At 44.4% G+C, this 18,520-nt stretch overlaps 1 protein-coding gene across 2 annotated transcripts in view; it reads right to left on the bottom strand.

The window, feature by feature from the left end:
* The window catches only part of rab27b (RAB27B, member RAS oncogene family), a 64,398-nt gene that overhangs the window by 29,672 nt on the left and 16,206 nt on the right, over nt 1-18,520 (bottom strand). Inside the window, exon 2 of one of the 2 annotated variants that reach the window (XM_087300552.1) lies at nt 11,566-11,655. The exons of the other annotated variant lie outside the window; for it this stretch is intronic. Within the exon in view, the coding sequence (XP_087156678.1) occupies nt 11,566-11,630 (65 nt within the window). The 5' untranslated portion in view covers nt 11,631-11,655. The remainder of the gene's footprint in view (nt 1-11,565; nt 11,656-18,520) is intronic. 2 annotated transcript variants of the gene reach the window in all.

The following is an 18,520-nucleotide window of genomic DNA, read 5'->3' as shown; positions in this document are numbered from 1 at the left end:
GGGTGGCAGGGCGCACTCTTATGGATAGGGTGAGGAGCTCTGACAGCCGGGATGAGCTTGGAGTAGAGCTGCTGCTCCTCCACATCGAGAGAAGTCAGCTTAGGTGGCTCAGGCATCTGTTTCGGATGCCTCCTGGACGCCTACCTAGGAGGGTGTTCCAGGCATGTCCCAGCGGGAGGAGGCCTCGGGGAAGACCCAGGACACGCTGGAGGGACTTTGTCTCTTGGCTGGCCTGGGAACGCCTCGGGATCCCTGTCTAGGGAGAGGGAAGTCTAGGGTTCTCTCCTAAGACTGCTGCCCCCGCGACCCGGCCCCAGAAAAGTGGCAGAAAATGAATGAATGAATAAATGAATGAATAAAAAACACTAGGTAAGTGGGTAAGTGCTGCTTTTTGTATTTTTGTTTATTATTTCAGGGAGTTTATGTTATTGGCGTCGCATACACTGAAGATTTCTGTTTCTTTTTCACATTTTGATTTTCATTAGTAAGTTTAGACGGATCTTGTGTTCACGTTTAGGTGGCTTTTGGTTTTGTTTAGTTTTTTGCTTTGGCGCCACTCTAGTTCCTTTTTCCCCTGAAAATTTTTGGTTTGATTATATTTCTGTTTGCTTTTTTTATGCATTATACAAAGCGCACACATAAGCCTCTCTTTTGTTGGCCTTTTCACTCTTTTCCTCATAGAGGAATATACGAATTGATTGTTAAGAAGTTGTCCTTGTTTATTTCCATCCATTTACTGCAGTAATGATCCAATATTCTAGATGTTACGTTTGCTCTCCCTAGACAACTTCATCATAACAAATCATAACAGCGAGAAATGGAGATTTTTTTAAATTTAGTGTCGACTGGAACCCAATTTACTCAATACACACGAGATAATCAGCAACACACAAATATCTTTACAGATGAAAACAATTAAAGGATTAAAATGATCCAGAAATGATGATTCTCTACATCAATATAAACAGCACTGCCTCCATGCCTTCTTCACCTCGGGGGGCTTTACCAGTTTATTGATGACGATCTGCATCTGTATAATGTGATTATTATTAGCAGTATTATTCATTATATGCAGATTTATATTTGCTTTAATAAACACAAGTGTAGATTTGTCCAGCTGTGGGGTTTTGGAGACGTCTGCATCAGCATAAGAACAGGACGTGTGTTTGGATATAACTCAGTTTTTTAGTTATTATTGTTCATTTATTCCTTTGCTGGAGATCAGAGCTGCATTTAGAAATAGTTTTGACACAAATCTTTGCGCTTAACAAAGGAAATTAAATATGTGGGCTAATGGATGTGTTCAGTGGAGTGAGTTTCCACCGTTTCCTCACTCCACCAAAGTAAAGGAGTAAAGAGTAAAAGTAAAGTAAAGAGGCTGAATGGAGGAGGCTCGTTCTTTATCCTCGCGCTGCAGATGCTCTGTTTAACTGTTTTCTCATTAGTGAAGTGTTCAGTTTTTACACTTACAAAGTCGCCATGTAAATAACAAATGCACTATGGAGCGACACAACTGACTCTTAAAGGGAATAAGAGACGAGACTCTGATTGGTTGAATGAACGTTATGCTCAAAACACATCCAGAACTTATTAAGAAAATAAGCACAACCCTGTTAGACCATGCGTCGGGCGCACAGCATATTTATCCATCCTTAACATAGCCAAAATGGATTCGGACACCCCCTTATTGTTTTTGCGCCATGAGCTTTAGACTTTGCGCCTGTATTAATAAAATAGAGCCCGGACTCACAGTTTTGCTCATGTAGCAGATAGGGTGAGGCTACTTGCAAAAGAGGTGGAGCTAATGACAAAAGGGAGTGACCAGCAGGCACTGAAGTTAGATCAATTGATTTATTTTGGATTGTGAAAGCAAAATTCTCCCACATAAGTGAATATGCCGCCTACCGATGGTGAATACAGTTATATTCATGATAGCGGTAACACTTTATTTTGATGGTCCATTTGAGTATTAGTAGACTGTCTGCTTAATATCTGCTGATACTGCTCCTTCAACAGACATTTGACTGACTATAAGAAACTTTACAAGTACATGTCAACTTACACTAAACCTAACCCCAACCTAACAGTCTACTTATAATCTAATGAGAATTAGTTGGCATGTAGATGCAATGTAACTTAAATTCAACAAACGGACCATCAAAATAAACTGTGACCCTGTTTGGTAATCTGTTTAATGAATCTTCCATTTGCAATGACACTAAACTCTACACTACCCTGGTTGAGTGTACAAGTGCATAATTGTACACTGTGTCATTTGGGACGCTGCTATGGTAGATTCTAGTTTCACACAGACTTTAAGAATGAACAGGTTTGAAAGGGATGATCATTTTTGAAAGCGCTGTTGTTGGAAACACAGAACTGAATCCTTAACTAATAGAGGACGACAAGAGCCCGCGAGCATCACAAATCACATGCTTTGGGGAGCAAACACAAAAGAAACACTGTGTGTGTGAGAGAGAAAGAGAGACTTCCAGGAGATAAAGAGACGCACAGAAAAAAAAGATTCATGCTAATGCAACCTTTCAACACCAACAAATCTGATAATGAGCATTTACAGAATCACTTTCAATATATTCATCGCACAAACATCTCATCTGTAGTTTCACATGCTTTTTTTTGGCTCATTTTAGATTTCAGGCATTTTGAAGACTACTACTTTACAAACCACATTTTATGACTTGTCGACACATTGGAAAGTGTCTTGCAAACCCAAATAAAAAGTACAATATTAAATTACTGTAAATACTACAGTGTTTTTGAAGCATTCTATAGTAACATACTAAAATTAATCTGTTATAGTAATTCTATAGTTGCTACGGTAACAATAGAAACTGCGGTAATCGATTTGTTGTGTTCGTTCTATAGTTGCTATGGTAACAACAGAAACTATAGTAATTGATTTGTTGTGTTCGTTCGGCAGTTGCTATGGTAACAACAGAACCAATAGTAATTGATCTCTTGTGTTCATTCTATAATTGCTATGGTAACAACAGAACCTATAGTAAATAATCTATTGTGTTTGTTCTATAGTTGCTATGGTAACAACAGAAAGTATAGTAATTGATCTGTTGTGTTCGTTCTATAGTTGCTACGGTAACAACACAAACTACAGTAATCGATTTGTTGTGTTCGCTCTATAGTTGCTATGGTAACAACAGAAATTATAGTAATTAATTTGTTGTGTTCGTTCTACAGTTGCTATGGTAACAACAGAACCAATAGTAATTGATCTGTTGTGTTCGTTCTATAGTTGGCATGGTAAAAACCGAAAATATAGCAACTAAACCGTTGTGTTCATTCAATAGTTGCTATGGTAACAACAGAAACGAATGTAATTGATCTCTTGTGTTCGTTCTATAATTGCTTTGGTAACAACAGAACCTATAGTAAATAATCTATTGTGTTTGTTCTATAGTTGCTATGGTAACAACAGAAAGTATAGTAATTGATCTGTTGTGTTCGTTCTATAGTTGCTATAGTAACAACACAAACTAAAGTAATCGATTTGTTGTGTTCGCTCTATAGTTGCTATGAAACAACAGAAACTATAGTAATTGATCTCTTGTGTTCATTCTATAATTGCTATGGTAACAACAGAACCTATAGTAAATAATCTATTGTGTTTGTTCTATAGTTGCTATGGTAACAAAAGAAAGTATAGTAATTGATCTGTTGTGTTCGTTCTATAGTTGCTACGGTAACAACACAAACTACAGTAATCGATTTGTTGTGTTCGTTCTATAGTTGCTATGGTAACAACAGAAACTAAAGTAAGTGATTTGTTGTGTTCGTTCGGCAGTTGCTATGGTAACAACAGAACCAATAGTAATTGATCTGTTGTGTTCGTTCTATAGTTGGCATGGTAAAAAAACGAAAACATAGTAATTAAATCGTTGTGTTCATTCAATAGTTGCTATGGTAACAACAGAAACGAATGTAATTGATCTCTTGTGTTCGTTCTATAATTGCTTTGGTAACAACAGAACCTATAGTAAATAATCTATTGTGTTTGTTCTATAGTTGCTATGGTAACAACAGAAAGTATAGTAATTGATCTGTTGTGTTCGTTCTATAGTTGCTATAGTAACAACACAAATTACAGTAATCGATTTGTTGTGTTCGCTCTACAGTTGCTATGAAACAACAGAAACTATAGTAATTGATTTGTTGTGTTCGTTCCACAGTTGCTATGGTAACAACAGAACCAATAGTAATTGATCTGTCGTGTTCGTTCTATAGTTGCTATGGTGACAAAAAAACTATAGTAATTGATCCCCTGTGTTCATTTAATAGTTGCAATGGAAACAACAGAAACTATAGTAATTGATCTCTTGTGTTCATTCTATAATTGCTATGGTAACAGCAGAACCTATAGTAAATAATCTATTGTGCTTGTTCTATAGTTGCTATGGTAACAACAGAAAGTATAGTAATTGATCTGTTGTGTTCATTCTATAGTTGCTATGGTAACAACAAAACCAATAGTAATTGATCTGTTGTGTTCGTTCCATAGTTGCCATGGTAACAACAAAAACCATAGTTATTGAACTGTTGTGTTTGTTCTATAGTTGCTATGGTAACAACAGAAACGTTCGAGGTTACTAAAGTAACCCTTCGTTCCCCGAGGAGGGGAACGGAAGCACTATAAGTGGATTTGATTGTAAAATCCACGCATTGGGAGGTTCGGTTCAGAAGCTACTCGTCTGAAAGAGTATTGAACGGGCCAATTAAGAATGAATTGGCAGCGCAAGCCTGCGCAGGTGAGCGGCATAAGCAATCAACTGAGTATATAAGCTCACCTGGCGCCAGCAGACGCTATCCTTTTTAAGCTGAAGAGACTTTCAACAGCTAAGGGACAGTCATTATGGCGACGGAGTATAGTGCTTCCGTTCCCCTCCTCGGGGAACGAAGGGTTACTTTAGTAACCTCGAACGTTCCCCTTCGGGGGGAACTTCAGCACTATAAGTGGATTTGATTGTAAAATCCACGCATTGGGAGCCCATTGAAAGCGCCATAATGACTGCACCTTACCAACACCCCCGATGAGGAGATAGTCAAGCAAGCGTGACGCACCCACATCATGGGGGGCGCGGTCCTCCAACGTGTCCCTGGCCCTAATTTATCCTACTTCAACAGAAGTTTTACGGATTTATATGTATTTTTTGGGAAGTCGTGAGTATCTAGATAATTCTAGGAAAATACGACAGTACGTTGGGAAGCGTGCAATCCCGATAGGGAGGACGCTGCGGAGGCCATCCGTTACCCAAGGGGGGATAGATGGCAGAATTTACATATGGACTAGCCCTAAAAAGGGGGAGTACGCATAGCAAAAGAGTGGTTAGCGGGGAGGGAAGACACGGGTCCGCCCAGGGGGGGGGACTTAACCGTGGCTGAATAAGCATATGGGATCGCCTAGTGGGGACCACGCATAGCAGGCACCTTTACCCAAAACGCGGGCTGACCAGCGGGCAGACCTACAACGTAGTGGGCCAGCAAGTGACTCCTCCGCTGAGTCAGTGCTGGGGGCCACGGAGGAATCTGCAGGGCTCACCTGACGGGGAACTTTACTGACAGATAAAAAGGCGCACGTATCTCCGTGTTAGGGAAAATGGCGCAGCAAGCGTGTTTCAACACCCTACCGAATTGTTTCCTCAATCACCAAGGGTTACCTAATACCCTTGAGGAAACCGGCTCCACTCGCAGATTGTAAAACCTTGCAAATGTGTTGGGTGTCACCCAGCCCGCAGCTCTACAGATGTCTGTTAGAGGGGCGCCGCGTGCGCGCGCTCGAGAGGATGCGAAGCTCCGAGTGGAGTGCGCACGCGCTCTCGGGGGACGCGGCTCATCTCGGCTCTGATAGTGAAAGAAGGCATCCACAATCTAGTGGGAACTTATTTCGGTACGGCACTTCCCTGCTGCCGACCGCTATAACAGACGAAGAGCTGCTCAGATGATCTAAACTCTGAGTGCGGTCCGGATATTACGCAAAACGCGAACTGGACAATAAAGAAGGGCTGGGTCTGCCTCCTCCGAGGGCAGCGCTTGCAGGCTCACTACCTCGTATTAAAACGGAGTGGTAGGAACCTTGGGCACATATCGCGGGCGGGGTCTCAGGACGTGAGAGAAGCCAGCCCAATTACAGGCACGAGTCACTGACCGAAAAATGCCTCCGGGTCCCCGACCCTCTAATCGATATCAACGCGACCAGCAGAGCTGTCTTCAGGGACAGAAAGATACTGAGTCGAGGATCGAAGGGATCTGACGCGGCTTGTATAGCGAGGGCGAGATCCTAAGAGGGCATGAGAGGGGGCGGGGTGGATTAATTCGCTTAACGCCCCTGAGGAACCGGATGATGAGGTTATGCGTTCCCACGGTGCCGCCAGCCACCGCGTTATGAGAGCGGAGATGGCAGCCACGTAACCTTGAGTGTGGAGGGCGACAGCCTGCTCTCCAACTTCTCTCGGCGTAAAGAAAGCACAACGCTGATCTGGCAAATTACGGGGGTCTTCTCAGCGAGAGACACACCATTCAGTGAATAGACTTCACGTCAGGGCATAGGCGCGCTCGGGGAGGGGGCTCTAGCCCGAGTGACGGTATTAGCCTCCGCAATCGGAGGTTACCTAAGTCTTCCTCGCGTCTAAAAATCTCCAAAGATCGGCGAGGGTGCCAGGTGGTGCCCTGTCCCTGAGAGAGTAGGTGCTCTCTCGAAGGGACTGCCAGGGGAGGGCTATCGCGAGGGAGAGCTCTGACATCCAGGTCCAGTTGAGCCAGAGGGGCGCAACCAGCAACCTGTTCCTCGTCCTTCCTGACCTTGCACAGTAACTGCGCGAGCAGGCTCACTGGGGGAAACGCGTATTGCGCGTGCCCCGAGGCCAGCTGTAAGCCAGTGCATCCGTGCCGAGAACACTCGGTCAGGGAAAGAACAACTGGCAATGAGCGATCTCGGGGGAAGCAACAGATCGATCTGGGCTTCCCCGAATCGCGCCCATATCAGCTGAACAGACTCGGGGTGGAGTCTCCATTCTCCAGGACGCAAGGCTGCCGTGAGAGCGCATCGGCTGCACGGTTGAGCTTGCCTGAATATGAATGGCGTGCAGCGATTTCAGCCGCGGATGACTCCAGAGGAGCAGACGGCGGGCGAGCTGAGACATGCGGCGAGAGCGCATACCCCCTATTCGGCTGATATACGCCACCGCCGCCGTACTGTCCGTCCTAACCAGCACGTGTTGCCGCTCCAGCACCGGAAAAAAACGGTGGAGAGCGAGGAACACTGCCAACAGCTCCAGGCGATATGCCAATGCAACTGGGTACCTTTCCACAGGTCCGCAGCCGCATACCCGCAACGCACAGCCCCCCAGCCCGTGTTGGAAGCGTCTGCTGAAACGACAACAAGACTGGACGCCTGTTCTAGAGACACCCAGGCCTGTAGGAACGAGGGGTCGCTCCAAGGGCTGAGGGCGCGGCGACACAGCGCAGTAACAGAGACTCGGTGTGCGCGCGCGTGCCATGCGCGTCTGGGGACTCGATCGTGAAGCCAGTGCTGAAGTGGTCTCATATAGAATAATCCGAGCGGCATGAAGCGGCTGCGGATGCCATATGCCCCAGGAGCCTCTGAAATAGTTTCAGTGGGACCACTATTTTACTGTCGAGCTCTCTCAGACAGTACAGCATCAGCTGAGCGCGCTCTCCGGAGAGGCGCGCTGCCATGGTGACCGAGTCCAGCTCCAGCCCGAGAGAAGAGATCCTCTGCACGGGGGCGAGTTTGCTCTTTTCTCGGTTGACCTGAAACCCCCACAGGTGGAAGTGCCAGAGCACTTTGTCTCTGTGCATAATCAACTCTGTGCATAATCAAAAGAGAGGGCAAAATTCAGCCAGTCGTAAAGAAATTGAGTATGCAGATGCCCGCGAGCCGAAGGGGCGCTGAGGCACCCTCCGCGGGCTTGGTGAGGACCCGCGGAGACAGAGAGAGCCCGAAGGGGAGGGCTTTGTATTGCCAAGCTCGACCTTCAATGCAAACCGCAGAAACTGTCGGTGGCGAGGAAGAGTGGAGACATGGAAATACGCGTCCATCAGGTCTAATGCTGCAGACCAACCCAGAGGACGAACGCACCGGAGGATGCGCTTCTGCGTGAGCATTCTGAACGGCAGCTTGTGCAGGCAGCGGTTCAAAACGCGCAGATCTAGGATTGGCCGTGACCCACCGCTCTTTTTGGGCACGATGAAGCGTGGGCTGTAAAACCCGCTCTCCCTCTCGGCTGGAGGGAGCGGCTCGATTGCATCCTTCGCCAGGAGGACAGCAATCTCCTCTCGCAAGACAGGGGCGGACAGGGGGCTGACCCTGGTGAATACACACCCGTGACTTGGGGGGCCGTTTCGCGAACTGAATCGCATAGCCGAGTCTGATTGTGCGTATGAGCCACCGCGAAGAGCTGGCCCGCGCTAACCAGGCAGGCAGAGCTCTCGCTAATGGACTCATCGCTACAATCGCTGACGTACCAGCAGTGGGGCAGCGCGGAGTGGGTGTGCTGATCCGGGAAGCTCGCGGGTCCCACGGAAAAGCTGGAGGTGAGATATTTGCTCTCACTCCAAACCCGAGCTCCGGAGGGGAGGCTCGAGGGGTGGGAGAAAGGAGACCGTCCTCCCAGCGCTCGTGAGCCCCTGGCGAAACGCACCGAATCTGCAAGCTAGAAAGCATAGCGTCCCAGACTGGCAGATTTCGGGCTGTCACATCTGGGGAAGTGAAAAGTGCCCTTTCATAATGTTTTCATGGCAGTAAAAAGTGCCGTTGGAAATGGGGCCCCGCCCTCCAGCGGGGAAAGAGCAAGTTCCCTCTTCTCCAGATGGCCTGTCCCAGGGGCGCTTCGCGGTCCGTTGCCGGACTTAGCGGCGTTCTGGGCAGGGGGGCTGCCTGCTTCCGAGGTGCCCGACGCGCTCGCTTCGCCGGGGGCGTGTGCGGGGGCGGAGCAGCTCTCGTAGGCGGGCGCCTTCGGCGAGGAGCAGGTATGAATGGCACGGCGGGCGGAGCGGGCTACGGACCGCCGATAAGACATCACCCACCAACTGCTCTCTCACCGCCTTGAATTCCTGGGTGAATTCACAGACAGTGTCGCCGAACCTGGCTGGGGATATGGGGAAGTCAAGAAAGCGGACTTTGTTGACTTTGCGCATATCAGCCAGGGGTGGCGCTCCTGGACCACTAATGTGGACATCGTCCTCCCCAACGCACACGCAGCGGACTCAGTAGTCCGAAGAGCTAAGTCGGCGGCGGTGCGAAGCTCGTAAGCCTGGGTTGGACCCACCCTCGTGCAGCTCGGCCAGCGCCTGCGCTTGGTAGCGCTGGTAGGTGGCTATCGCATGCAAGGCGGAAGCAGCCTGGCCCGCAGCTATGTAAGCTCTAGCTCCGAGGGAGGTAGATAACTTACAGGCTTTGGATGGGAGACGAGGCGGACCCCGCCAAGAAGAGGCGCCGCGCGGATTTACCGCCATCGCGCACTCAACCTGAGGAATCGCCACATACCCCCTGGCTGTTTCACCGTCAAGAGTGGTTAGGGTGGAGGAACACGCAGCACGAGCAGAAAAAAGTGCTTTACAAGACCGCGTGAGCCTACTGTGCACCTCCGGGAAGAAGGGAACGCCCCTCTAGTCGGTCCGGCCGCGGAGCTGGGGGATAAACCATCTCCAACCCACGGCCGAAGCAGCCCGGGAAAGCACGGCTAACATGTCCGTTTCAGGATCCGTAGTGACAGCGCTCACCAGCCCGAAGGGGGCGAGCGGGTCTGGATCATCATCGGACAATGAAAGCCCACCCTCCGATGCCGCGGTGGACATCTGGTCTCCGGTGTCATCGGGCGTAAGGGCTACCATCTGTTAGACGGATCGCTTCCCCCGCCCGAAGCTTGGATGGAGCGCTTAGAGGAGCGGGAGGTCCGCGGGCCCGTGGGCGACGGATTATCTCTCGCTGAAACCCTCAGATCTGCCCGAGTGCCCGCTGCAGAGCAGGGGACAACTGGGGTGGTTCGCCCTTTTGCAAAGGCTAACCGCGATCTTGCGCAACAGTCATGGCATCGCAATGACGACATGAACTGCCCGCGAGCAGCGCATTAACATGCTGGACCCCCAGACATGTAACGCAGTGCCCGCGCCCATCATCCGAGGACAGGAAACCACCGCATCCAGAAACGCACAGTCGGAGCGCCGTCCTGATAAGGACGTGCTGCACGACTGTGTTGCTCTTTCTGTGAAGTTTGCAACTTTATACGCACCGCTCTGGAGGACCGGACCCAAAGAACGCCAGGCAAGGGAGAAACCCAGCTCGACCGTCTGCCGCTGCGTGTACACACTCTGGACCGGGAGAATGCTCTCGTTCGCTCAGAATCGCTGGTCACAGCAGGAGGAACCCTCATCGACTCGATCAGAAAGTCTCTGAAGCGAAAAGGATAGCGTCTGCTGGCGCCAGGTGAGCTTATATACTCAGTTGATTGCTTATGCCGCTCACCTGCGCAGGCTTGCGCTGCCAATTCATTCTTAATTGGCCCGTTCAATACTCTTTCAGACGAGTAGCTTCTGAACCGAACCTCCCAATGCGTGGATTTTACAATCAAATCCACTTATAGTGCTGAAGTTCCCCCCGAAGGGGAACTATAGTTTATCTGTTGTATTCATTCTATAGTTGCTACTATAACAACAACTGCATTAATATAAACAAAAGTACATTTCCTTGTACAACATATTATTATCTTATACTACAACACACCACAGTTTACTGTAGTAAAAACTAAAGTATACTACATTATTTATCAGTTCACTATAGTTAATGCTACATCATGCTGGAGCATTCATTAACAAAGAGTTGCAAATAATATAATATATACAGTATTAGAGAGTATTCACTTTGATTTACTATTGCATTTGTAAGATGATTTTCAAAAGTTTTTACTACAAAGCCAGCAAAGATTTAACTTGGTTCAATTTGAAACAAAAATACATGATAATTGTACAATAAAAAACATATTTTGAATAGATAACCCATTTCTAACAATATATCAATATATTTTGAGTATTTGATTATGCAAGACTCAAAAACTGTAAGTTAAAAAGTCTAATAAAGCATCATGTGACTTGTTTATGTGCCATATTTGTAGCTTGACGGCGTTCATATTCATTTATTTGCATTGTTTTCTAAAAATACTTTAATTAATACACATTTTGGACAACTACATGTTATTTAACAGACTCCATGTCATTTAACAGACGACTTAAAATATGAATGCAATTAAAATTCACAACAAACACGCTAAAACCTACAGTGGTAAGCATTTCTATATATCTGATTAGTTATTAAATGCAGTAAACATCAACGTTTAATCAACTCCAAAACACAGACTAGACATTTAAAATAGAAAAAAAGCATCAAGCTACAACAGCACAATCCAATTACAGACAAAATACTTGATAAACCTCCCCTAAGCAGCCGTTTCTACAACATACACTCATCAAAAGCATCAGCTGTGAGCTCTGAAACACAGATTTAAAGGATTTTCTCACCCTGGTGTGTTTTTGCTCTTGTTCCTGATGTGTGTGAGACCGTAAAACACCACACCCGTCCTCATCCACTCTCCAGACCACTGCAGCTCTCTGGAGGAGGACACTGTTACTACTGAGGGCCTGAGGCTGATCACACACACACACATACACACACACATAGGCACACATGCATGCATATACTAGCCATGGGACGATAATCGGTTTCAAGGTTTACTGTGGTTTGGGAAAGTCAAGGTTTTAAAACTGCTAATGTTTTCTGTTCATTTAGTGTTCATTTAGTATTTTAGTGCAACGCTATCTCCGGCAGGGGGCGATGCAGTGGCGCAGTAGATAGTGCTGTCGCCTCACAGCAAGAAGGTCGCTGGGCCGAACCTCGGCTCAGTTGGCGTTTCTGTGTGGAGTTTGCATGTTCTCCCTGCATTTGCATGAGTTTCCTCCGTGTGCTCCAGTTTCCCCCACAGTCCAAAGACATGCGGTGCAGGGGAATTGGGTAGGCTAAATTGTCCGTAGTGTATGAGTGTGTGTGTGTGGATGTTTCCCAGCATCCGCTGTGTAAAAAAAAAATGCTGGATAATTTGGCGGTTCATTCCGCTGTGGCGACCCCAGATTAATAAAGGGACTAAGCCGACAAGGAAATGAATGAATGAATGAATGAACTATCTCCAGCAGAAAATGACCCTTTACTTAGCTGACCGTTACCAGTTTGGAAACATTAATGGACAGCTTTCACAAGTCAGGCCAGTAAAGTATGGGGTGCCTCAAGGATCAGTTTTAGGCCCTTTGCTGTTTACAATATAAATGCTACCCCTGGAAGACAATATTAGAAGCCACCCAGGCTTATTCTGAAAATGTTTCTGGAGACCGTGAAATATGTCCCGGGAGGTACGTATTTTTGCAGTGTTTGTTTTCGTGAATCCGCGAGGCCACTGTGTACACTTTTTCCACTTCTCAATTTCTCTCACGATTGCCGTTCGCACCAGTGCTGTTCACGCGTGAACCCACCAGAGGCCGCTGTCTGACTGACCGGATGATTGACTGCGCGACCGGCCAATCGGTCGACCCGCCCTCCTCCTTCCTTGAACCCAACCAATTTTACCGATCGACCCGCCCGCCCGCCCGCTCGCTCCCCTAAACTCGAGCAACAGTTAACAAAAGCCGTCCAAAAAAAGAAAAGCCCTTTTTTCTACTGCGTTTTTGGATTTCACCGCATTCTCACCCTGTTACAAAACTCGTTCACTTAATTTTTGGGATTCTGTTTTTGTCTTACCTGATTGCTGGAACCGCTCTTCCCCGTACTCGAAACCGGTCGCCGTGGTCAACTCCTCTCTGCATCTCGAGCCTGCCGACGTACACGGTGAGCTGAGTGGACAAACGGGTTGCAGCGGGGAAGCCCTCCACAAAGTAAGCGGCCGGCCGGCCGGCCGGCAAGCGCGGTAGGGAACAGCGTCACACTGCCCCACAGCGTTCGCTTGAAAAAAATAAACGCAGCCGTACGTACCCCCCGGGACGTATTCCGCTTTCTCCAGAAATGTCCGCGGGACTACGATTTCAGAATGAGCTTGGGTTGGAACCAATGACTGTAAAAAATATGGACGACGCGACAGCCCATTTTCCCATTGAACGCCTTGAGGGCAAAACGCCTGCTTGACGGGCACAAACTGTCGCAAAAGACTGCTGAAATTGGAGCCTTGACATGCGCAGAAGGACTGTCTGATGGAGCCAGAGGAGGAGCCGCCAAAATGAGCGGAGTCGAGCTTCCAACCAAACGCTTTATGTAAAATCAACCACGCCCCCCGAACTGCTCAGCATGCGTTTGCTGTCATATCAACACAGATGGATGTAATAACGTTAACAAATATGAGGGTTTTATATATTCAATCGCGCCAGCTCCGGGCCGCAGCGCATAACCTACTCGAGGCGTCGCGGGCTGATTCCGGCTCGCGCGCGGCAGCGCCGGCTCGCTCGGCCACCGCATCTGGCTCGATTGAGGCTGGAATCGGGCTGGAATCGGGTAGTGAGTCCAGGCATCCGGAGTAGGTCCAGCAGAGGTAACATTAGTCAGTCTGAGCTCTAAGAGATAAGTCTCCGGCAGGCGAGAATCTAGCCGGAACTGTGTTTTGCTATCTGGGTGGCTAGGCGTGTATCAGCAAACTAATAAAGCCAGAAAAAAGCCCTGAACTTAGGGAATAAACAGTGTTCCACCAGGATCATGTATGTCAGAAACTGTAGTTTACTGCTGAACTCATTTTGTCATGGTAAAATAACACAGAAATCGAATAATAACACTTCAGTCTCCTGCCGAAGCTCAGACGCGCTGAGAAACTGTCAATCACAGCTGTCAATCACGATGACACGCCCAGCATTAAATTACGGCTAAAAATAAACTGTTTACAAAAATGAAGATCTGCACCTATTTCAGCACAATAATCAGTGCCTTAATCCACCAGAACCATCTTTCGGGACATTTTATTGCAAGTGTAATAATTTTTTTTATTTGGGCTCAAGTCTCCTTCATTAACACGGAGGAGGCGGGCTTTATGACTTGTACTGCAGCCAGCCCCCAGGGGGCGATCTAAAAACTGGTCGCACACAACAATTTTTTTGCACTCGCACCAATGCTCCCAAATTTATTTTAAAGTCGTATAGGTAAAATTTCAGGCGCATATGTGACCAAAATGGTCGCAATTTCGAGCCCTGGTGAGCAAAATGTAAGTTATAGTTACAGGCAGCGAGCGCAGAATTTCTCAGTGAATCACTTAAAGGTGTTTAACTATAACATGACATCTGATGATTAAATAAGCGACGACCCTGCACTAGAGAACACACACTAAATTAGACGGATTAATCCAGTATAGCTAGATTTTATTTCAATTAGATCAATTTTAGGCTACTCAATTCACCTGCACTGCACCAGGGAGAACATGCAAACTCCACACATAAACGCCAACTGAGCCAGCCGAGGCTCGAACCAGCGACCTTCTTGCTGTGAGGTGAACGTGCTCCCCACTGCGCCACCCTGATGAACAAAGTGTTGCACGAAAACAGCTTCATTGTTTAAAACCCGGATGAACCTTTGTAGTGTGGAAGTGTTTAATCTGCACAACAGAGTTATTAAACTGACAGCACTGAAATGCCCTGTGAGACTCCTGCATCCCATTACCCAGAATCCATCAGCTGCAGAGACAGGCGTGTGGGTATGTGTGTGTGAAGGGCTGTATTAACACACGCTTCACTGCATTAACCCAGTTCACATGTCCACAGCAGGACTCTCCCTCCTTCGGCCAGATTTGAGTAGACTAGGGGCTCTATTTTGACGGTCCATGCGCAGAGCGCAGAGCGCAAAGCGCAGGGCGCAAACGAATTCAGGGCGTGTCAGAACGCATTTTTGCTAATTTAAGGACTGGAAAATCCGCTTTCCTCCGTGGCGCATGGTCTAAAAGGGTTGAGTTTATTCTCCTTATGAGTTAAAGGTGTGTTTTGAGAATAAACCAATTAGTGTCTCATCTCCCATTCCCTTTAAGAGTCAGCTGCGCCGTGCCATAAGCGCAATTGCTATTTACATGACGCAAAGTAAGGCTGCTTTCACACCTGTGAATTGATTCAGTTGTTCTGAAACAGAGATTACAGTTGTTGCATTGTTGCTCTTTGCTCTTGGAGCGGTTCGCTTTCACACTGCAAAGTTTCTAATCGGACCATAAGAGCTAAAACAAGTCACGTGTGAGTAAACTCTCCTCACATTGGTCAGAGTGTCAGGGTTTATTTTGCAGCGTCCCGCTCAGCTGTCAGGAGAGGTTGTGGTTTGGTGGTGACTGACAGGGTGCGCGTGCGTGACGTGTCTGAGGAGAGATGCGGTGGGGAGGGGTGAGAAGGGTGTGCGACGATGCCTATTTGAGGACCAGGAGGGAGACGCGAGATTACCGGGAGATCATCACTCGTTTGCGGGCATCCGGAGACTCGCGAAACTTCCCGCCATACTCATAATTCTCTCTTCATATAGCCGTAAGCCTGTTACATATCCATAAAACACTGTGATATAACCGCGCTCGGATCGGATCGCTTTCTCACTGCAATTGAACCGCTCCAGGGTTCGTTTCAATCGAGCCGAGACCACCTCATTCAAGCGATCTCGGAGCGATTACTTTGGCGCGGAACAGAGCGCGATTGCCCTGTTCACATATGCCAATCGAACAGCGCTAACTGGGCAAACGAGATACGTTCCCAAACAAAAGTGTAGGTGTGAAAGCACCCTAAGTCTAAGTGGAAAAACTGAGCATTTCACAAGCAAACAGTTAACAGTTAACAGTCTTTTTAAAAGAAAACTGTTAAACAGCATCTACTGCGTGAGAATGAAAGATAATGGATCTACTTTCACTTTCGCTCTTGGATAGGGAAACCTTGTACGCACAGACATCAATTAGCCTATAAATAATTAATTGCGTTTGTTAAGCGCAAATATTCGTTTCAAAACTATTTCTAAATTCAGTTCTAATTTCCAGCAAACAAATAAATGAACAATAATAACAAAATGAGCTCAAAAACCTGAGTTATATCCTAAAACACATGCTGTGCCTCATATGGTTTAAAACCTGACAGGGGGACAAATCTAAGCTTGTTTTTAATAAAGCAAATATAAATATGGATATAATAAATAATACTGCTAATAATAATAACAGTATACAAAAGCAAATTGTTATGAATGAACTGAAAAAGCCTCCCGAGATGAAGAAGACATAAAAGCAGTGATTTTTCATATTTATGTAGGCTAGAAAATAATATGTTTTGTAATATTTTAATCCTTTATATTTATATTCTATATCTATTCTTATTATATCCTATATATATCCTTAATATTTACATTTTTTCATATGTAAAGATATTTGCCTATTGCTCTCTCGTGCGTATTAAGCAGTGTGTAAGTGAGGCGCAACTCTGCGCTGGAGTTTAGACCGGGTTTGTTTTGGTCTAATGAAAAATCTATTATAGTTTCTCAAAATAGCAACGCGCCAGCCATGCGCCTCAGAACGCCTTCCTTTTTAGACTAGAACGCCTATAGGCGCACATATGAGCGCTAATGCATTTGCTATTTAAACAGCCTAACGTAACACCTCAAAACCACTCTTGTGCCAAGCTGAAACTAGCAAAAGACAGTTGTGCCGCGCCTGTCACACAGTCACAGGCCTCAAAAACACTTGCAAAATAATCAATTTTTATTCAGACTCAAAATATAGAGTACAAGTCAGAATTATTACGCTGCTTTAAATCTTTTTTTTCTTTTTTAATTATTTCCCAAAAGATGTTTAACAGAGCAATGAAATGTTCACAGTATGTCTGATAATGTTTTTTCTTCTGGAGAAAGACTTATTTGTTTTATTTTGGCTAGAATAAAAGCAGTTTTTAATTTTTTAAACACCATTTTAAGGTCATTATTATTAGCCCCTTTAAGCTATATATTTTTTCCTGATAGTCTACAGAACAAACCATCGTTATACAATAACTTGCCTAATTACCCTAATTAACCTAGTGAAGCCTTTAAATGTCACTTTAAGCTGTATAGAAGTGTCTTGAAGAATATCTAGTCTAATATTATTTACTGTCATCATGGCAAAGAGAAAAGAAATCCGTTATTAGAGATGAGTTATTAAAACTATTATGATTAGAAATGTGTTAGAGGAAATCTGCTCTCTGTTAAACAAAAATTAAGGGGAAAACAATAAACGGGGGCTTATAATTCTGACTTCATCTGTATATTATATACCGTCATTTCATTAGATGGATTTAAATCTGCTGTAAGAGACTAAGCACAATAATAGCACACTTTAAAATAGCATATAAACTGCTGTTCAAGCTGAACTGTTAATAAATGAGACGTGATTCATCCGTCTGGCCAGAAAAGCAGAGTCACACACAACACATTACTGGCAGATTTATCAGGAATGTGATTTTTCCATGAGATCCACAACACTATTGTGCTCTGTTTACAGCCATGGCTGGAGCAGAGGAGCGTGTGAATCCTCTTAACATATAAACACTGATGTTTACTGAGCACTCATTCATTCACAAGCACTCGATACACAATCAGACCGACAGAAAACACTACAGATTATACTCATGGTGCTATCAAACGATTAATCACTATTAATCACATGCATAATAAAAGTTATGCATAAAATAAAAAAGTTTATATTTACCTAATGTGTGTGTACTGTGTTTAAATATACATATAAATATATACAATTAAAAAATACAAACCCCAAATACTTATTAATATTTATAGTGTGTAGTTATATCAATATATATATATTGTATTAGATATACATATTTAATTTATAAATATAAATAAACACTTCTCAAATATATAGACGCATATCAAAAACTACAATATTGTGAAATGCTTTAATAGTAATAATAAAACAAGAACAACAACAACAATAATAATAATAATAATAAAACAATAATAATAATAAAACAATAATAATAATAAAACAATAATAATAATAATGATAATAACAATAATAATACAATAATAATAAAAATAAAATAAGATTAACAATAATAATAAAATAATTTTATTATTATTATTATTAATAATAATAATAATAATAATAATAGAACAATAACAATAACAATAATAATAATAAAAATAATAATACAATAATAATAAACATAAATAATAATAATAATAAAACTATTTTATTAATAATAATAACAACAACAACAACAACAATAATAATACAATAATAATAAACATAAAATATTAATAAAAAAAAATAATAATAATAATAACAATAATAATAATAATACAATAATAATAAACATAAAATAATAATAATAATAAAACTATTTTATTATTATTAATAATAATAATAATAACAACAATAATAATAATACAATAATAATAAACATAAAATAATAATAATAATAATAAAACTATTTTGTTAATAATAATAATAACAAC

The sequence above is a fragment of the Danio rerio genome, chromosome 21 (genome assembly GCF_052040795.2).
Source record: "Danio rerio strain M-AB ecotype USA chromosome 21, GRCz13ab, whole genome shotgun sequence".
Lineage (NCBI taxonomy): Eukaryota > Metazoa > Chordata > Actinopteri > Cypriniformes > Danionidae > Danio > Danio rerio.
This window is presented reverse-complemented; position numbering and strand designations above follow the sequence as displayed.